Below are 22,562 nucleotides of genomic sequence, written 5' to 3' on the forward strand. Positions count from 1 at the left end.
AGAAAAACAAGGTTGACCAGGACTTGATGAGTTGGTTGACTGGCGGGTTGTCAACACACATAGGCTTGACTTAAAGGAAAACTGCACTTTTCTTAGAACTTTTCCCATCATCCACAATCTTTATATGAGACATGAACACATGTTTTTCTCTTTTCTGTGTGTTCTAAAGATATAACAGATAAAAACAGACAGCTAATTACTGCACATATGGGAATGACTTATTCCGCCTATCAAGGCTTCTGAAAAAGTCTCCAAAAAGCGGCAACAACGCTCCATTTACATATAATGCGAAGTGCATATTAACCAAGCTATAGCGACATTGTTATTATTATTATTAACATTGTTACACCGATCGAACTACGTTACAGGCATACTGACACTTAGCCATATCACACCGGCTAGCGACTAGCTTCACCACAGATTCGCCCGCGGCGTCGCGCTCACAATTCCTCACACCACTCCCAAAAGGTAAGGCTACAAATTCGAGATGCCACCACTGCTGCTGTGTCTTTATTTCTGAGTTTGGAAAAGTAAAAGGTTGAAGCTAGGTGTAGGTGTTCATTTCTATATTGCTATGTGAAGTCAATGCGGCGAGGAGCTTCAAACGTTCCGCATAGAATGGCCAAAATACACAAATTAGTGTCGGAATTAAAGTTATCATGAATGCACCTGTTACTACTTGTACATGGTCACAGCATGTATATAAAACCATAAAACCTTGTTGGAGGTCTTTGAATAGCGGTCTTTGGAGGTGGATCCCCTTATGTGCCATACTGAGATGTCTCTTTTTATCTGTATTTTTATCTTTAGAACACACAGAAATGAGAAAGACGTGTGTTCATGTCTCACATAAGGATTGCGGATGATGGGTAAAATTCCCCCCCAAAGTGCAGTTTTCCTTTAAACAGGTTCCACTGTATCTCAAAGTTTCAACAACAAATCCTACACCAGAGACTCCATGTATTTAAAGACTTAAAAGCTACAGCTTGAGAGCGGCTAGCATCTCCACCATGAGCCTCTTCTTGTGTCTCAGCTGACTAGCCTTCCTGATCGCCTGCCACTTCTGCAGGTCACTATCGTTACAGGAAATTGGCACCGAAGGGCTCGTTTGATTGGCCGAGCTCTGCTGCGAACACGCTGTAAGCTTTCGGACCAGCATGTCATCTGATTCAGGACGCGTCTCCTTGGTGATGGATTTGTGCTTGGATGCCTGCTGGGTGAGAGGGCATGGCGGGCACAGGAGTCTGGTCTTCAGATCTGCTGGGAGGTCCCACGGTTCAGGGATGGACATTGGGGAGAAGTTGTCCGGAGCACCTGAAAGGGGTCGTCTTTGCTGGGTTTGCTGGATTTTCTCCTTACGCTGGACCACGTCGTCTTGCTCAATGTCAGGGAACTCCTCTTCCTGCATGTTGGTAATGTAACGCTGGGTGATGATATTGAGCTGTTCCTCAGACGTCCACAGGCGGCGCCTTGCAAACAATGGGGTCTTGACCGTGGCCAGCTCCTTGTTGGACTGGAAGGCGAGGGTCCGCCTCACAAACATGTCGTCGTTCTCCAAGTCGGGAATAATGCTCTCATAATCGATAGGATCAGGGGGCTCACGGGGGTCTTGGCGCCCAAAGAGGGGCCACTTCTGGCATTTGACCAGTCTGGGACCGGCGGTGGGATCCACTGGAGGGAAAACCAGAGGCGGGGTCTCTAACTGGGTGGTCTTGGGGAGTGGTGGAGGGGAGTGTGGGTGCATAGAGGGACTGCAGGAGGAGGCAGGCAAGAGAGACAAGGACAGAGAGGTGATGAGTGCATGCATGTGGACTGAAGATCAAGGATAGGAGGGAGGACACTTCAAGAAGCCTCACTGCTGATACACTATGTGGACAAAAGTCTTGGGACTAGACCGGGGTGAGCAGCCCCTAACATGTGGGACTGTTTGTTTGTGTAAGCTTCTACTCCTGAACTGCGGCGCAAAAAAGGGTGAACATTTGTCAAAACACGCACCCTTGCTGTGTTGCCTGTGCTATTATTTTTTTGACAAGTACACCACACTGTGGCACTGCTATTAATTAATTAAAGTCATTTTCTTTTTTTAAATCAGATTAATAGAAATGTTCATGTCTAATCTAAATCGTTTTTGTGCATAGGGCTTCTTGTGCTTGAGTTGTTGGGGGTGGAAAACAATGGTCAATCATCATGTTGGAGCTTGTTTAGCATCAGCTGCTGAACATTGCCCTCCCATTGGATTTGGGAGGGCAAGGTGAGGAGTGGTGACTAGCAGAAAAGAGACGTGAAAATGGAGGAGCATGTGAGAGTTGTCGGTCCAATGAACGGGACATTTATGCTTCAGAAACGCCTCGACGGCACCATTGATAAAGGTAGAGTGACATACGATATAAGGAGGAGTTAGTTGACCATCAAAGCAGCTCAAGTTTAGCCTTAGCGCATTAATTATGTTGCTCAGAAAAGTGTTCTACTTTTTTCTGATGTGTTAACTTCAGCGCATTCTATTTCATTTTTATTTTCTAATAGTAATATTACAGCCTGGTGTTTGAAACTTAAGTTGCAGGCAGCACTTCGGACACTCAAATACAGCGGAAAATAAATGGCTAGGACTGCATCTGTTCACGTCTGTTAAAAACAGTAAATGACTTTAAAGCCACTTTTTTGTTATATAGCAATCTTTTGATCTGCCACATTTACGTCATGAATTGAAATGAAAATACCCCAAGGTGAGGGCTTTTCACAGCAATTTTAGGTGAGATTAATTAGATCAATTAATTACAGATCATAATTGATCATAATATCTCAATTTTTAATCTCCTGACAGCACTCAGCAAAACGTATTTGCAGGGGCACGGGCGGGACTTAGCAACGGATTGTCCAGAAGGGAGGGGGTTACGATTAAATAAGCTTTGCTTCTTCCTACTCCTTTTGGACATGTGGAACTGTGAATTGAATTACGTGATGTATTCCGTTGTAACTTGCACGCATGTTCAAATCAAATGAAACCAGAACCATAAAATTTGGACACGCTTGCTGTTTGTGGAATGGCCAGGAGACCCAATACTTTTGTCCATATTGCGTATGTAACAGTATTTCATACGGATGGATGGATGGATGTGCAGCATTCTTCCAGGCTCTATATGCTATAAAATAAAATGATTGGATAATTGCAATTTTCCATCACAATAGAGCTGCTCTCATAGCAGGATTGTATTATGATTAGGCAACAGATGATTATTCTTTTATTTAGGATGCTCTGTCTAGCATGTCTAGCATCCGACCGACATCGTGCAGCTGTATAGACCTTTTCCCGTGCACGACGACCGCGGTCTTGTGCGTGGGGGTGCAAGAGAAGAAAGGACTGGAATCATCCGAGGAGGAGCCAGACTTCTCATGGCTGAGGCCCAGGATCACAAGGTGAAGGGAAAAGGAAGAGTAGCCATGAAGGAGAGAGAAAGGAAGGTTAGCAAAGAAAAAACAAACCAGAGAATTCTAGAAAGTGAAAAGTTGAAGGAGACACGCATTGAATGTTAAGGAAAATGTGACTGGTAGAAAAGGGAAGCTAGCAAGAAGCAGGACTCCAATCTATTAGTAACTAGCCACCTCATTAGCTACACCTGCGCTAATCTAATAAGATCCAATACAAGACTTCAGCGTTTACTGAGATAATAATGCTCTATTTTGATCTTTGATGGCACTGTCAGAGAAGTATTCACTGAATAATACATTTATTATTGTAGTGGTTGTGTGCATTAGGGATATCAATATATTATCACAGTAATTTTAATATTTGAACAATACCACAAAAATACAGCAAAATACAAATAAAAATATTGGCCTTCTTGTATTTGAAACAAAAAATAATGCTAATAATTTTACCAAAAAAATCCAGGATGAAAAGATAAATATTTTGAAATACTTTTTTCATACTTGATTTTCGACAAATATATTGATATTTTAAAAGCTAGTGTTTGTGGTGTGTGACAGGAAGAAAAGCTATGACTGGCTGGGGGAGAAATCGATTGGCACCACCCGCTGGTTAGCATGTACAAATCTCAAGACCCCAAATATAAAACGACCTGTTTTTTTCTAAGGAAAAAAAATACTGTCTTATATTGTATTGGATCTCGTTAGATTCTGCACCCAGTCAAGCATCCTGTGAGCGTCTCATCTTTCTTCCCATGTTGATTCTGTTGGTCCCTCACACACCTGAACCCTTGCATCTGCTTGTACCACGGCCTCCTCTGAGAGCCAAGCTTGATCTTCTGGATGTGAATGTCGTCCTCCGGCGTCCACAACTTTGGTAAGAACTTGTGGTACGGGGCGCAGCCACCAGCCACCTGGGGTCTGGCTCCCATCTTGCGAGCATAGAGGTCATCCTGAACGGGGTCGGCGTAGCCTACCTCATCGTCTTCATCTTCGGAGTCGCCGTATAGCTCCCTGAAAAGGCTGTCTGTGGACACCACGGGGTGGCGCTCCACCCTCGGTCCCTCGCCGGGGCCGCCACTGCTTGAGAGAGATGGTGCAATCACACTTGTGAAAGCATTTTCTTTGTGTTAAGCAAACACGGCACACCAGGCACTCAAGACGAGAAGGCAGAGGATCCTGGAGCACGACAGCTCTCAAACCAACGCAAGCTTGAAACCAAACAAAATGCTCCTCCAAGCGAATTAAAATGAGGCAAATGAAGACCGTGCAGCTGAAAGTCAACCCAACAAAAACAGCCTTGTTAGCATAAAGTCCAAAGGTGTCGCCCGTTGTTACGATGATCAAATGCAAAGGAAGCGTTCACGTTTTTGCGCTCTCGCCACACAACACAACCACACCGCCGCTTCTCTGACCTGAGGCAGGCCACATTCTGCTGAGACACAACACTGAGGCTCACAGAGGCCTTTGCCCAGGGGCCCCCGGGCAGCCCCTTGCCCGCTCCCTTGGGGCTGATGGGCACAGCAAAGTTGGCGGGGGGCACTGGCGAAGGGGTGTGGAAACGTCTGCTGGCCAGGTCATCCAGAACGAGGTCGGGGTCCGGCCGGTCCGAGTCAGAGTCGCTGCCGCTTTCAAAGGCCCACGGTTGGTGAGCGCTTGAGAACGAGTGACTTTTGTCAGGGGAAGACCTGGTGTCACTGAGGACACCACCAGGACAGGAAACAACACCAGCACCAACATGGAGCATCAACGACATCCAAACACCACCAGTCATAAAACTCCAAAGACCAGTACCTGGTTAGCGGGGCTTCGTCCTCATACACCGGATTGGCCCAACTGCGACGGTTGTCCTCATTGCGGTCGGTCCGCTTCTTCCTCAGGGGAGCGGGCACATACCCCGAAGGCTTGTCTTTAGTGGGCAGGAACTGGTTGAACTGGGTGGTGACCTTTGGCGTGAGGACTAGAGAGCGGCGGTAACTGACAGACTCCTTGTTGTCGGCCATCTTAAAGGCTGCGTCTGCTTCGGCGTCGCTGTAACAACCTAAAGCGTGGACAGAGGGTTATGACAGATTTTTTGCTTTATGGCGGCCATGTTTTTAACCAATCTTGATTACATTTTAAAACCCTAAAGCTACAGTGGCGTTTTTATATAAGATGTATGAGAAATTTTATATCAATCCGACTTATGGGGGGTTTAATAACACCGCCACCATGTGGTGTATTTGTCAGAAAAACTAACAGCACACCAAGATGGTGAGTGCACAGAGATGGACACGTTCCACCCTCAATAGTCACCATCTTGGCTACGTAGCCGAAGGGGAGGGACTAACGCAAGTGGTTGCAATTTACCATTAAAAAGGAGAGAAGAAGAGGAAGCGGGTATATATTGCATTATTTCTGGTAAGTGCACAATGACGGGAATTGATTTGGCACATCGCAACGCTGTCAAACACAGCATACGTACCGAAACGTACTGACACAAGTATTTCAATAGAGACGCTGCGTTTTTGTGTTTATTTCTGTTCTGGTTTAACGTTCTAAGGTTATTTAGAACCCATGTGCCACCGGTCATAAATTCTGGAAGATTAGCAGTTGTTGTGTAACCCCAAACTGTAACAGTGGTTGTAGAAAACAAAACGGATGAGTGGGAGAACAGAGGAAGAAAAGTGTATGTTCTGGCACTTTTGGAAGCCTGTTCATTTACAAGTCAGTGTGGAGGACTGTGGAATGTCTCACTGTTCCGGTCTTACGGGGGGTGGGGGGGTGGATGCGGTTTGGGATTGGGAGTGGATGCAGGACGCGTAGGACTACTTTTTCCTCTTTCTCCTTCTTTTAATGCACGCACGTTTATCATGCACAATGATCACCAGCGACATATCTGTGGCTGCACTTTCCAACAAAAACACAAAAACGTTCCCATTCAGACGCAAACCACTAGAGGGCAGCAGCTGTTTGTTTTTCTACAAAAGTCAACGTTTTTTTGTTGTTTTTTTTTAACAAATATTTGACTTTCCATGAAAAGGGAAAGTTAAATATTGATGATGGAGCTTTTGGGATAAAAAGAAGTTCGAGCACACGCTGTAGGCTGTTCAATCAGTTAAAAGACACGTGGTGACATCATCTCTTTACCCTCACTGCTGCCTTTGAGGGTGGCGTCCGATGAGATGCTATGAGGTGGAGACCCCAAAGAGTCCAAGCTGTCCAGTGAGTCTTCTCTCCTGTGTCCTCCACCTCCTCCTCCCGGCTGCTCTGAGTACCAGTTATCTCCAAAACTGCCGTCTCTGACGTCCTTCTGACCTGACAATTCTTGGAGAGCCTGTCCAACACACACACACACACAAACGCTGACGATGAGAAAAACATTATTTCAAGCAGTTATAATATTTAGCTCCAATATGAGTGAGCATGAGTGCTATAAAGGAAGGCCTTTCACGCTTCACAGCTGCAGCGCTCACATGAATTCACAACACTCACACACACAAGTTTCAAGCATCACAATTTGTGATGGGAACAACCTTTTGGCACCACCCTGTGTGGTCCCTAAAGTGCCTTTAAGGCATCATTTGCAGCTACAATATTATGATTTTCTTCATATGCTTCATCCATCCATCTTCTAGGTCGCTTATCCTTAATATGCTTCATATTATAGTATTTTTCATCAATTTTAAATGAGGCTCAGAGGGAACACAATCTTGTATCGGACGTGTGTTGTCCAAAATCTAGCCTTGATGCTAGAATTTAGATGTAGTTTAAAAGTGCTGTAAGAGTTCTGTGTATCTGTATCTTTAATGCTAATGAGCTGCGCTTGTCCATGTCTGTTTACATATACAGCAAAAACGCAGGTCTTTGAAAACATTTGTTGCCTCGGTTTTTGTACAGTGTCGGGTTTCATACAGTCATGCACGTACCAAACTAGTTTGTTTGCTCTTGAATGTATCGTTCCATGAAATCGAGTGCCCAAGCTAAGCACCCTGGGCATTGCTGACTCACTGTCCGTGCTAAATAACCCACCATGGGGCCAAAGAAAGTTGCGGGTGCCAGCACTTTGATAAAGATGGTGAGAAACACTATTGAATTTAATCACGGAATGATAAATGGGAATTCCGTATCGGCAGTAATTTCCATCCATTACTCATTTATAATTATTTTGCATTGTTTTTTGCATGTTAAACAATAATTATTCTCCATAAAATGTATTTTTTGTTCAGATTTTGGGGTGTCTTGAACAGACTAATGGATTTATGTTATGAGAGAGAGGGAATATAGATTTTTCTCATGTTTGGTGCTCATAAACAGGCTCTAGGGACATATTACTGTTAGAACATCATAAAAAAAGTCTCTTTTGTGTAATTTGGTGAATCTTTTATTGTGTAAAAATGAACCACATAATGTCCATACCAGCTGTCCTCAGCAATCCCCGCCTTGTAAGCACCATTATTTATTTTTTATGTCCACGTGCGCAAAATGTCAGTCCCCTGCTGACAACGACGACAATCAAGGTGGTAAACAAGATCTAAATAGCCGAGTGCAGTCATGGGGTCATGTATGACTTAACTTAGCCTTTAGCTTGGCCGGTAACAATCTCATCCCCTCATGCCTGGAACCCTTGGCATGTCTCATACGCTGTATTTTCCCGCACATAGCCCACATACCAGGGAGGTTTTGAGGAATGAAATGTGCAGTGGCTGTGAAAGAGGATTGCGATACCACTCCTACAGTATGTGCCTGTTTTAAGGTGCATATTACCTTGTGAAGTGCTATGCCCAGCAATCCCTCAAACGCCTTAAAATTCAAGTAAGGTCCATCGTAAGAACACTCGCTCTGTGCTCTTCTACCCAGCCAGTAAAGGGTGATCAGAACCTGTAAGTCACAGCAGGATTTGCAGTGTGTAAAGAAAATATCGAAAGCTAGTAAAACTGTGAGCAACGTACATGACATAACAACATGAAAGTGAGGATGACTTCAAATTACCGCTAAAAAAAAAACTCACATTTTTAAGCCTCCGGTTGGTCTCTTGGTCCCTGTGAGAGAAACAAGAGAGAGGGTCAGCGTTTGTGTATGTTTGAACAGAACAACACTCCGCTAGTCACTGAAAGAGCTGGAAAGTGAGAGCACAGTCCAGACTACACCAACAGCCCTTCCCTCAGCAGCCTACACACAACAACACAATCACTTTCATTCATTCTGGCTTTTTATCACACAAAAGTGACTTTTTCATGATGTTCGAAAAGTGATGTGTCCCTAGAGTCTGTTTGCGAGCACCAAACATGAAAATCTATCATCTCCCTTGCTTGTTTGAGAAAAGAGCCGTTCAAACTGTCACTTCTGAAGTTGAACTTCTTTTGATCCCATCATCAAAAAAACACCCTCCTTCATGATATGACATGACTTAACGCCTCTGACGCGCACCTAGCTAGACGAGGCCGCACCCTGTATACACCCACCCCTTCACAGAGGACAGCCTTGTAAAAAAAAAAAAAAAAAAAGGCAGGCTTCGCTACACATCTTAATATACAACCGTCGGTCAGCTACTGACCTGGAAGCTGAAAGTTTGATCCAGCTTTGTAAAAACTGTAAAAAATTAGGTTTCTCTACACATCTTGAAATGCAGCCTACAATTCTTCCAACTATCGTCTGTCAGCTACAGACGTGAGGGCGAATAGGCTAACCTAGCATGATGTTGCTGTTACAATGTGAGTGTAATGTTAGCACTGGAGCTCACATACAGTAGCTATGCTAGTGTTGCTAACATGTGTGTCCTGCTGTCCCACTCCTTAATGTTAGGTTGTTGGTGTGATGTATGGCATTTATCACGTTGTACAAGAACAGAGTGAAAAAGTGGATATAGTACACAATCGTGCTCAAAGACACCAGATGAGCAAGACTGCCGGCTTCGCGAAGGCGAAGCGAATCACAAAGTCAATCGGTACTTTTATTGCGGAGGATTTGTGGCCAGATTCGGTTGTTGAGAAGCAGGGCTTCGTGCTTTGTTGCGGACTTTGGAACGCAGATACAACGTCCCATCGCAACGTTATTTCACTGACACTGCAACTGGGAATAAGGGCAGCCTAGTTTTTTTGGTTATTCATAATATACTGACGTCCGCAAGCATTATTCTTGTATGAGAGGCGCTGATACAGAAATCTATATTTTATATGAAAGCTGTTTTTGACTTTGCTATACAGCAAAAATATGATTTTGTCCGAGATTCAATGCTCAGGATTTTACTTTGAATTCAGAAGTCGTTATTATTTATTTGTGAATAATGGCAGATTTTTTAATAATGTTTATTTTAACCGTGGATCATTACAAATATGCTTTGTTTTAGTAGTACACAGTGAGTGAAAAGAAATTACACATAAAAAAAAAATGATGGATAAAAAAAATTGACAAACGATCACAAAAAAAGATGCATCAATAATCGTTTTATCATCGCACCCCGACCTCTGAATCGTAATTGCATCGAATCGTGAAGTGGTCAGAGATTCCCACCCCTAATATGTACACTAATCCCTCGTTTATCACGGTTAATTGGTTCCAGACCCAACCGTGATAAGTGAATTTCCATGAAGTAGGATTGGTTACTTATAAATGGAACTTTTTGTTTTCTAGATAGAGCATAGAAAACCTGTTAACAAACGACCTTGTAAATACGTTTTTTAACATCATTAGACATCTAGGCAAGAAAAAAACACCCCATAGTCACATTTACACTCGTATTACCCAATATAGCAGACACAATAACAGAAATAAGACCTATTAGACAATAAGACATAAGATAGACTCACATGTTAGCATTGGGAGAGTTTTCTGGACAGCATACTTCCTGCTGTGGCAGGTATTGCCTCATCAATACTGACACCTTGTGACTGGTGTAGAATACTACATATTATGTCTTTGAATGCGTCTTCTGAATGCTTTAAATTTGTGTTTTTGTTCATTTAGTCATTTTTATGCTTAATGCTGATGCTTAATTTAGGCCAAGCATACGTAAAACTTGCTTCAATATGAATATTTTGGACAAACAATAGGTCGTAGTCAAGCAAGTCCAGTCAATCAGAGATAATGTATTCATTTGGAAAAGCCATGATAGAGTGAAAGTCCAACCAGGAAGGGATGACGGTATAAATGTGTAAGACTCCATTACACCGCACAAATGTGACCTCAATGTTGGTGTCAATAAAAACCTGACCAGCAGGATGAAGGAAACCTGATTTGTAACTACTTGTATTTCCTTTTCCTTCATTTAAATGTAATGTCTGCTTTTTAGCTAATGATGATCAAAGTACTGTATAACATCACTGGTCTACACGAGTTTGTTCAAAGAAGAAGATTGTGGACGTCAGTGTATGAGATGAAGTTTGCGTATGAAAAAAACACGCAGCTTCAAGATCCGGTATGCTGAGTGGGACTACACTTTGGGCCTTGGCCCCTGTCCCGTTTATGTACAAAAAACAGTGTTATAAACCCTGCCATTGGCTGGCGACCAGCCCAGGGTGTACCCCGCCTCTCGCCCGAAGTCAGCTGGGATAGGCTCCAGCATACCCCCGCGACCCTAATGAGGAGAAGCAGCATAGAAAACGGATGGATGGATGGATGGATGGATGGATGGATGGATGGATGGATGGAGTGTTATGAATCTACAGTGTTCCTATGACACATGCCTGTCTTTGTTTTTGGTCATCTTGAAAAATGACACATCTCGTCTCTCGGAGTGTTTATTCCAGCAAGTAATAGGGGAGCCGTGTGCCGAGGACGTGGTCACAGTGCACTGTCTGGGTCCTGCCATCTAACACGGCAGCCAAGCCCGCCCGTTGTGTACCACGGAAGCAGTAATCCGTCTCGCGTATTGCTCTACACCACAAGTGTCCAAAGTGCGGCTCATTATGGCCTGCGGATGTTTCTTATTGGCTCTTGGCACTGTTCAAAAATACAATTAAACAAAATAAAAAACCAACAGCAAAAAGTGGCAAAAACAGCAATAATTTTACAAAATATTAAGAGAATAAAGTCATAATATTACGAGAAAAACAGAATCAAGTAGAAATAATAAAGACTAAAATATGTATTAAAAAAAGTAATTATCATAAACCAAAAAAATCAAAGATATTACGATGATAGAGTAAAAATATTAAGAGAATAACGTCACAATATTACGAGACAAAAGGTGAAATATTTGTAAAAAAACAGCAAAAACATGTAACGTAAGTAAAAAGGTTCATACTAATAATATGCTTTGCTGCAGATAACACAAAGGTGAGATACAGGCTGTTTTTTTCTTTAAAATCCTAAAATGTGTAAAAATGCATTTGCATTGCTGCATGGTTGCTTTAAAAACTGTGAAAGTGGGCCCCCCATCCGTTGATTTTTCAGTCCGTGGCCCTCGCTGGGACAAGGTTTGGACACCCCTGCTGTGTACAGTCTTGACAGACGCACACTCTGTCAGAGAGCGGCGTGGAGGAACACAGCTTCTCAGCATCACACACACACACACACACACACACACACACACACACACACACACACACACACACACACACACACACACACACACACACACACACACACACACACACACACACACAGTACCCGTACCGTCCCAGCAGGGCTTTCAAAAAGTACTTTCATACCGTCGAAATTGCAGCATCAAGGCTGCATTTTGAGCAACACACTTCCCATAGATTCTTGTGGGACCTCTGAGACGTATTTAAAATGGTTTCTAATTCTCTAATATGGAACCTTTAAATAAAAGAAGGCCTCAGTGTTGAGCAAACAAAGCCCAGAGTCTGCGTGCGTGTGATGGAAATGGAAATGACCCCTTTCTGTTTGCACCTTGTGTACAGTCGCCCCTATGAGGCATCTATTCACAGGGGCCATAAACGGTGATAAGGGGCCACAGTACCTCCAGGAAGCATACACAGTCGTGTTACACAGTCTTGCTTGTCCCACGCTAACACAATAGCAACACGTGTCCCCGCTGAGGTTTTCCTCGGGTGCACCTGCTGGGAGTGGGTGGGGCTTAAAAGTGGGAAAATGATTTCGCAATGATGATGATTTGTGTTTGAATTACACGACAAATGGGAGTAGAAGGTAACCAGTTTGTATTATTTGGTAACAATGGTCCCAAAAAAGGAAGTAAATGTTAACACGAGCTGCTTGTCATCATCGCGTCAAGGACAGCGCGTCTGCTGGTTGCCTTTTTCCAGTGGACGAAAATAAAGTCGCTCTCATAAAACCTATTTTTGGGTGTCCGCAGCCTGAGGGGCTGTTGCAGTGACCTGACGGGCGTCAGCTGAGAGCGACGCACAACTCCTGTGACAACACTGTGGGATTCTCAACTCAAAAGCGATACGGAGCACAGATGAAGTTTTTAGCAGTAAAGCAAATGTTTGCTCGGAGAGAAAAGCTCCCACAAGAAGCCCCGCAGCTTGACAAACGTTCGTGTGGATCGTGGAAAAGCTCCCACCTAAACATATGCCTATTCAGAGGGGTCAAACTCCTGTCATATTGTTAAATTATCACTTTCAGCTCTTTCACGCAGTCGATGCTGGAATGACGGCAATTTTGAGCGGTATGGTGTTTTTAATGTGATAAAAATGAACGCTGTATGGTACAGTATGCTAATATGCACAATAGTGATTGCACTATGTAATATGAAACAGTATGCCTCCCTGCTTATGAGGGTTAGCCATACAGAGCCTCAACATGATATCAAAACATTTGAGAAAACAGTACAATCATGATAAATGTTTAAATAATGCTGCAGTAAAATTGGGCTGACTGTTGTACTTACTTTTAATTGCTTATGTGATGATAATATGCTGGGTTTTCGCTGATGAATTCCGCTAATTCATGCGAGGATCCCTCAAAGACTTCAGCTAATGCTGCATGAGTTCTGCTAAAAATCACACCAGACCTTTTCTGCACCTCGCACGACATTCACCGATGCTACGAGATGCTCTGCTGCACAAAATCACACAAGGCTTCCTCAAATCTTGTGAGACTTCTGTTAAATCACGCATTTTTTGCACTTTCCATATATGACCTTTTAATACTTTGCTGCGCTGTGGCATTTGCACTGAAACTACAGAGCTGCTATTCAAATGTTAGCCAAACACGCGATGATGTTGAAGCCGGTGGGCCCGTGTGCCTGCAGGGAAGCTGCACAGTGAGGCTAACCTGCTCTGCTACATTCAAGCCTTCGTGATAGATCACTGCTGTTCTTTCATTACCATTCACACACACACACACACACACACACACACACACACTACAGTACTGTGCTCAACACAGGAGACGCACAGTGCCAGGCGTCATTGTTGTGGCATCCCTGAAAAAAGCCTGCCAGCTAGCTAGCGAGTAAGTGCTTACTTTTATGGGGTGCTTGCCATCACAATCTACCCACGGCCCGCACAAGACCACACCGCCGCACCTCAGAGTGACGCCATGTAGGAAAGCATGAAGTAACCACACCCAAACACACACACACACACACACATTTGCATTCACATAAGAGACATGGACTGTAAGGTTTAGTCCTTCTGGAACATTCCTCAGTCTGATCGAGAGCCAACGATCTTAAAACATCGACGACACGCCTCTTTTATGGCCCCTTCTACCTAAATGTTTTTTTTTTGTTTTAGCTGAGAAGAGCTGTCAAGGCTTGTCAATCATTTTCAAACGACGGCCACCTCTGAGACTTTGCACCACCTCTCTGTGGGGGGGCCGTATGCCAGCCGGTGCAGCTGCACAAGTGTACGTTAGTCAAACCTCACTCCCTCTGCCTTAAGAGCTGCGCTGAACGCTGGGTACAGTCTGTGCTTTTGGCCCAGCGCTCAGCGCTCTCGACTGCCATTCCGAAGGTCCTGCGTTCCAGACCAGCACGGGGGTGGCTGAAACAGGCGGGTTACATATACTCACTGGATACTTTGTTAGGTATCTTTGCACAGTCCACAAAAGCTACAAGCTACATAATAGTAGCCGTGTTACAAGCCATTAGCTACAAGCTACTAGCGCCATGCTGCATAATTGTAGCCATATGCTGCTACTACTACTACTACACTATTAACTAGTAAGCTACAAGTACTATAACTGCAAGTTACTAATGACAAGCTACAATCCACTACTAGCTAGAAAGCTTCAAGTTAGTACAAGCTACTAACGACAAGCTAGTAAACACAGGGTGATAGCTGCTAAGCTAAAGGGCCGTACAAGCTACAAACTACTCTAGCTACCAAGTTACAAATTAGTAAAAGCTGACAGTTACTAACTACAAGCTTCTTACTACTGTTAACTAGTAAACTACATGTTAGTACAAGCTACAACCTTCCAACGTCAAGCTACAAACTACCAGATCGTAGGCCACTAACTACGAACCATAGGCTACTAGCTACCAAGCTACAAGCTACTAACTACTGGCTCCCAACTGGTAAGCTACAAACTAGAACATGCTGCAATCTACAAACTACTACGGTAGCTATTATTAGCTTGTAAGCTCCAAGTCAGTACAAGCTGCAAGCTACTATTAACTAGTATGCTACAAACTAGTACAAGCTACTCACTACTAGGTGCCCAGCTACTACAGCGACAGCTTTTCCAGGTTGTAGTTGACTGGTCAAGTGAAATAGTTTCCATAATTCATCTGGAAGACTTTAATTTCCTGGGCAGCCAAGCAGAAAGGAGGGGGGGGGGGCAAGGCAGTTGCTGGTGAATCACAGCCTCCAGTGTGATGAATGAGGTGTGGTCAAACGTCATCTTTTAGAGGCGACTTCTAAGCTCTTCTTATCTCTGGCATCAACAGATGTGATTGCTATATGACACTTTTGATACTGCCTGCGCTGGACATTGATAAAAAGCTCTTTTATTCGTGGGTAGCTTGCACAATCGCCACAAAGGTCAACACACACACACACACACACACACACACACACACACACACACACGTCTGTCTGATAATCTTTTATGGCTAACGCCAATGCAGGTCCAATTTATACGCGACAACAATGTTTCAGGGCATTGTGTGCTACGTTGAACAAAAAGGCCATCAGGAGCAAACCACCTGTGTTTCAATGTAGCCACCACACAAGAGAGTATCGCTTCAGCGTGACGTATTGTTGCTACACTTCTTATTTGGACGGCGAATAAACCAGTTAAGCAACACTCAAATTCTTCTTTGACTATTTGGGATGAGGGCTTGGCTGCAGTTCTGGCTTTTATCTTGATTAAAAGTACATATTTGATTCTACGACTATTGATCGGTTTGATTTTGCAATACAGCTCAATCGCAAGAGAATTCTGAGAATCTTGCAAGAATTGCAGTCAATCGTGCGAGATTTCCTTTTGTCCCGCAGGACTCCTGCAAAACGACGTGAGACTTTCTAAAATCTCTAGAAAATGACGAAGTTATGCAAGAGTTCTACTAAATCTCGCAAGACATCCGCTAAATCTTGCTAGACTTTTGCAAAATCCCTGAGAATATTCCACTAAATCTCATGAGAATTTTGCTTAATATCATAAGACTTTCACTAAATCTCACCAGATTTCCACTAAACTTCCCAAGACTTCCGCTATCTCCCACCATACTTCCTCAAACCTTGCAAAACGTCCTCTAAATAATGCGATACAATCCCCAAATGTCAAGAGATTCTCGGTAATCTGCACCATAATTCCTCTAAATCAAGCGAGACGTCTGCTAAATCACGCGATAGTTCCTCACATCTTGCGAGACTTCCAGAAAATCACACAAGACTACCTATAAATCACATAATACTTCCTCAAATCCTTCAAGACTTCTACTAAATCACACGAGGCTTCCTCACATCATGCAAAACTTCAAATTTCACAAAAATGTCCAATGTCCACTGGATTGCAGATTGCATCTGCAAATCCTGCAAGATTTCCACTAAATTGAACAGGGCTTTCACAAATCTTGCAAGATTTTCGCTAAAATGGCACAGGGCTGCCGAGAATCTTGTAAAATTCCCACTAAATTTAAAAGTGCTTCCGTAAACTTTGCAAGATCTCCACTAAATCGCACAGGGCTCCCATGAATCTCGCAAGATTTCCACTAAATTGCACAGGGCTTTTGCAAATCTTGCAAGATTTTTGCTAAATGGCACAAGGCTGCCAAAAATCTTGTAAAATTTCCACAAATTTTAAAAAGTGCTTCCACAAACTTTGCAAGACTTCCACTAAATCGCACAGGGCTTCCGCCAACCTTGCAAGAGTTCCCTTAAATACAACAGGGCCTCTGGAAATCTTGCAAGAGTTTTGCTAAATGGCACATGGCTTCCACAAACCTTGCAAGACGACCGCTAAATTGTACAGGACTTCTGCAAATCTTGCAAGATTTTCACAAAATCACACAGGGCTTCTGCAGATCTTGCAAGATTTCCACTAAATTGCGCAAGGCTTTTGCAAATCTTGCAAGATTTTTGCAAAATGACACAAGGCTGCCGAGAATCTTGTAAAATTCCCACAAAATTTTAAAAAGTGCTTTTGCACACTTTGCAAGATTTCCACTAAATCGCACAGGGCTTCTGCAAATCTTTCAAGATTTCTGCCAAATGGCACAGGACATCTGCAAATCTTGCAAGATTTCCACTAAATTGCACAGGGATTTCGCAAATCTTGCAAGATTTTCGCTAAATGACACAAGGCTGCCGAGAATCTTGTAAAATTCCCACTAAATTTAAAAGTGCTTCCGCAAACTTTGCAAGATTTCCACTAAATCGCGCAGGGCTTCCGCCGGCAACCTTGCAAGAGTTCCGTTAAATACAACAGGGCCTCTGGAAATCTTGCAAGAGTTTTGCTAAATGGCACATGGCTTCCACAAACCTTGCAAGATTTTCGCTAAATCACACAGGGCCTCTGCAGATCTTGCAAGATTTCCGCTGAATCCCAGTCAGATCTGCAGAGACATCCGCCTATCTCTTGAGGTCAGTAAGCAAAGGATGAACTTTGGACGTTTTTAAAATTTTTTGAACTGTACATAAATTGATTTTCCCATTTTTGAAAGTCTGAACAGCAATAAACCAGTGTTATGGAGTTGAAGACATGCACCTTATACCACTTTAAAGTAATAATACCTGTCATCTAAGGGGGCAGTTACCCAGCACTTGCACATTTGAGAAGGACTTGTGAGTGCAAGACCAGTATAAACGTGCATAAGAGGGAAAGTGAGGCTTAGAATGGCGTCTGTCACAATGGCTGTAGTGCGGCTGTGGGAGGAGTTTGACACGTCGACAGAGGCAAAGGCAGCTGATGGAGACGACTTTTGCTCGTTGGCGGCCTCTGTGATAAAGTGGCAGGGTGATATACAGTACATGGCTGTCCATTGGCTGTCCTCCTCGTGTTGCCTGCTGCTTTATCAGTTCCTCCATCTCGTTCTACTCACGTCATAAATACCTCTGCTGGGAAGCCATGCGAAGTTATGAAATCATTCCAAAAAGCAAACCCATTTGCCCACTTTTCTGAATGAAACGAGTGGAAGGGATCCCACCACCACATGCAGCGATGGATGCGGTCGGAAGTGGGGGAGAAGGGTGTTCACAGCGCTATTCAAAGCCACTCTTCAGAGTTCCGACACCATTCCAATCAATCCTGCTTGGTAAACTGACCCCGGAGATCCTTAAAATAGGACGGCGAGGCTCCCCCAAGATCCCCCCCCCCCATCACCATCCCCTACCCTCTCTCGCTCTCAGATAGAGTAGCGCATGGCGGCAAAGAAAATATTGATGCTCGCTTAGAATCTATATTACAGTATATGTCAAATGTCTTTGAGGGGTAAGACGTTTATAAGACATTTATTCTTAAGGGGAGATGCCTTCATTTGTGCAAATGTATTTTTATCACAAAAAAAAACATGTTTGAGCACTTTTGTACTTTTAATAAAGCTCTCACAATGAATGATGATGCTAGATTAAAATAATACAGATGAAGATATGTGTGTAGCGTCTATTAGGGGTAAGGCGTTCTCGGTGGGGGGCCTTGTACAAGCATACCATTTAATACTGTTAGTATTCAATTTACTTTGTTGTTGTCGTTTTCATCACTAAATCATGATGCTTGATTAAAATAATATCATTCACAAAACATGTCAAATATTTATCAGGGAAAAGGTGTTTTTTGGTAGGGTAGGCCTTTTATTTCCAAATTTTCCACTCAATTAAATATGATATCACGACGATAGCTATGGAAAGAAGTGAAACCACACAATGCAGAGGGGAGAAGATAAACCAACGAGTCATTTTACGACTCATTCCAAAGCTCCATAAAGAAAGTGTCCACATTTGACGCACTTGGATAACACCGTATCATAGGGCATCGTTGTTGGCTTGCAGGGTGCGTCGCGATAAGGCGGCAGATTTGTTTGTTTAGCGTACGTACAGTTGATCTTTGTGTGCTTTCAACACCGCTGCCTGTGTCACTCAGGCACGGCTCATCCAGCCCAGGGTGAATCATGGGGGCGGGAAATGAAGATTGCGGAGAAGCGCCTGTGGCATCGAGGTCGGTGGTGACAGGTGTCTAACACAATGAACGTTGTGACGACACACTGAGGCCACAAGTTCACTGGTATTTATTTATTTATTTATTTTAAAAAGGTTCCATATTAAAATATTTTTAACTATTTTAAGTGTCAGACTTCAATATGATCGTGTGTTGTCCAAATTCGCCTTTGAAAAGTTATTTGAGTAAGCCCGACTGGGAACATGCTGTATCGTGTGTGTGTAGCTTTAATGCTAATGAGCTGTGTTTGTCCACGCCCGTCTCCAACAGAGTGTGTGTCTCCAAGAAGCGCCATTGTGTACATGATCCACTTTTTACACCCAGTATACACTGCAACTCTGCACATGTCCAACGTAAAAGATGCCATACATCACATGCAACAACGTAACATTCAGGAGCGGGACAGGAGGACACACAGGTTAGCAGCACTAGCATAGCTAACGCATCTAACGGCAAGGTCTTTTAGTACCAGTTTGTTCAAATCTGCCTGTTAAGACACTTTTCCTTCCCATGCACACCGAGCCATCACCTGTCCCTCCACCCCCTTCCTGAGGGCACACCTGAGTGAAGCACGAACAGGTTGTTCAACATGCCTCCCTCTCTGCTGTGGCACAAACACACACAAACGGAAATAAACACTGTGGAAATGTCACCACCGACTTGACTGTACCGTGCTTTCACGCCACAGGCGCTTATTCCTCCGCTCGTACTTTAATGAAACACATGACGACGACGTGATAAAACCACACTTTGAAGAGGGCAGACCTCCACCAAGGCCACCAATCTCCTGCATATGTCTGAATTTTGTCATTTAGAGTCACTTAGAGTTATTGGCGTGACAGAAAGGAAACAACTTCCAATGTTAACAAATGTGGGGAAAATGTACCAAAATATTATGAATGGCTCATCCTGCGTTAAGCTGGTATTTTTTCTGTAATAAGATCGCCCCTTTTTCAAACATATATTAATCAATGATGCAGTTTCACGGTGGAAAACAGCCCATGTTTAGTAAAAAATATGCATATTTCAGCAAATTGTACGTATTTTCTGCCTAAATGAAGCATTTTCAAGCATAAAAATGGCTAAATGAACTCAAATAAAAATGAATTAGTAAGTCATTAAGAAGACAATTCATATTGTGGATGTAGTGTTCTACATTAGTCACTAGGTGTCAGTATGTGTTCCATGAGACGGGCACCAGTCTTGATCGCCCGAGCAGGTTTAAATTATCTCATAATGAGATAATAATAATAATAATCATAATCAAACTACTTTTAGTGTAAATCTGCAAACTAAAACCCACCGCCTGCTTATTCCACGTAAAAACTAAGCAAAATTAAGTAAAAAAAAAATCAAATCTAGCAAAAAAAATATTGGAAATGTATGTTTTCTTCCTGGGGTGTGGGGCACACCCCAAGATATAATTTTGTGTAAATTGCTTCAGTACTTTTTGTCATCACACACAAAAAAAGAAAAGAATATAAACCCATCTCCTGCATATTCCAGACATGCCTTTAAGATTAATTCTGTGAAATCGCTGGATCTTCTGTAGATCTGCACCAAAACTGAACCTACCGTAATTGGGTTTAACACCAACAAAGGACATTGAAACCCTCCTGGACTTGGGTAATCATGTCCGACATGCACATGTGCTCAAGCCAACAAGTCAACGCCATCTCAAACCTCAACCTCATTCATACAAACCATAAAAAGCGTCAAAACGGCATCGAGCACAAGACCACACTTACTTGACTGTAACTCTTGACGACAAGTCCTGGAGGTCTCCTGGGTGAAAGAGCTGCGCCTCCTTTAGTCCGAGATTGAAGCAAGCTTTGAGGAAGACATTAATGTTGTCCTGAACGGAGACGAGAGAGAGCACACACAAAAAAAGTAATCACTCAAGAATTCCCTGGCAAGGACGCAGCTTGCAACTCATTGCTTCCAAAGTTCATATCACAGGCAGGCAGGCAGGGAGGAGCGTGTGTGCGTGTGTGTGTGTGTGTGTGTGTGTGCAAATAGAAGTGCATAACAAACACACACACATGCAGTGGCGTGGGTGTGTGACTGACAGCAGCTATGCTACCAGTGGGTGGGGCTTGAGTGTGACAAGCTTTTGATAGCACAACACCTGTGGAATCTGCAGGGGCTCGGCCTTATTTTGGAGCTCGGTCGCTAGGAGACGTGAGTTGATAGAAACTGATTGATGGCCTGCAGCCATGTGAGGGTGGAGGGACGTTACATGTACTGTACATCTACATTCAATCTGTGCAGCAAGCAAGGGCGCATGACATCATGATGGTCTGGTCTAATTGCTGGGTTTGTGCTATATTTAACTCCCCGACATCTTCTGTGGCTTACTAAACCATTTTCTCTTTGTAATAACCACACCAGCCTATCATTAATATGTATCATTAAAAGGAACAACATTCGAAATGGAATAGAATATCCACCCCCCTTTTCCAGTGTACATAGCTTGCATGCACAAACTAATTAAGTTTCGAACCTCGCCTTTCATCATCTCACCTCCAGAATGTTGCCTGACAGACAGAAGCAAGCACACAAAGTATGTCGCCGCGTCGATTCCAAGCTTAGATAAAGCCACACAAAATAAGATTTTCAATCCTACAACATGTCAATCATCCTTAAGGGTAAGGTGTCTAATCATAGGGTGGCCTTTATTTGTAGAAAGGCATTTTCAAGATCAAGATCAAGAGAGTTTTATTGTCATGTGCATAGTAAAACAGCAGTTATACCATGCAATGAAAATCTTATTCTGTTCATTCTCCCAAGAAAAGAAAGAAAACAAATGAAAGAATAAGAACATAAGAAACATAAACACAAAAACATATATACCAATAAATTAAGCAACAACAACAGAAGAGACATTAATACAAGTAAATAATACAAATAAATAAATAAATAAATAAATAAAGTGCTATGAGTGTGTGCGTGTGTTGCGTGCGGTGTGTGCGAGTGCTTCGTTGAGGAGCCTGATGGCCTGTGGGTAAAAGCTGTTTTCACTATAATACTTGATTTTTTTTTTTTTTTTAATAAACAATTTTTTAAATCTAAATATATAATATACATATGGGCCGCACGGTGGTCTAGTGGTTAGCATGCTGGCCACACAGTCACAGTCTGGAGATGGGGAAGAACTGGGTTCGATTCTCCCTTGGGCATTTCTGTGTGGAGTTTGCATGTTCTCCCCGTGTGTGTGTGGGTTTTCTCCGGGTACTCCGGTTTCCTCCCACATTCCAAAAACATGCATGTTAGCTTCATTGGTAACTCTAAATTGTCCACAGGTATGAATGTGAGTGTGAATGGTTGTTTGTCTATATGTGCCCTGCCATTGGCTGGCCATTAGTCCAGGGTGTAACCCGCCTGTCGCCCAAAGTCAGCTGGGATAGGCTCCAGCATACCCCCGGGACCCTAGTGAGGATAAGCGGCATAGAAAATGGATGGATGGAATATACATACAGTATACTGTTTGTATGTCAAGTGTCTTTTAGGCGTATAATGTCTAATGGTTGGGAGGCTATTATTTGTACAAAGGCATTTTCCCGATAATACATATTATAATAATAACATATTAAAATAACATTGTACACTGACCGGAAATTTACGCAAACAGA

The 22,562-nt window shown here is 43.1% G+C and overlaps 1 protein-coding gene across 7 annotated transcripts in view; it reads right to left on the reverse strand.

Annotated features, from left to right (window-relative positions):
* The window catches only part of lmo7a (LIM domain 7a), a 64,420-nt gene that overhangs the window by 19,724 nt on the left and 22,134 nt on the right, over positions 1-22,562 (reverse strand). For 6 of the 7 annotated variants that reach the window (XM_054786894.1, XM_054786896.1, XM_054786893.1 and 3 more), the window contains exons 5-9: positions 20,679-20,785; positions 8,414-8,444; positions 8,170-8,283; positions 6,553-6,739; positions 5,218-5,464 (exon numbers count right to left, since the gene is read on the reverse strand). In XM_054786894.1, the coding sequence (XP_054642869.1) occupies positions 5,218-5,464; positions 6,553-6,739; positions 8,170-8,283; positions 8,414-8,444; positions 20,679-20,785 (686 nt within the window). Of the gene's footprint in view, positions 1-347; positions 358-997; positions 1,752-3,301; positions 3,395-4,206; positions 4,507-4,838; positions 5,121-5,217; positions 5,465-6,552; positions 6,740-8,169; positions 8,284-8,413; positions 8,445-20,678; positions 20,786-22,562 lie in introns of all 7 variants that reach the window. The other variant, XM_054786899.1, reaches the window with a different exon arrangement.

The sequence above is a fragment of the Dunckerocampus dactyliophorus genome, chromosome 9 (genome assembly GCF_027744805.1).
Source record: "Dunckerocampus dactyliophorus isolate RoL2022-P2 chromosome 9, RoL_Ddac_1.1, whole genome shotgun sequence".
Taxonomy (NCBI): Eukaryota; Metazoa; Chordata; class Actinopteri; order Syngnathiformes; family Syngnathidae; genus Dunckerocampus; species Dunckerocampus dactyliophorus.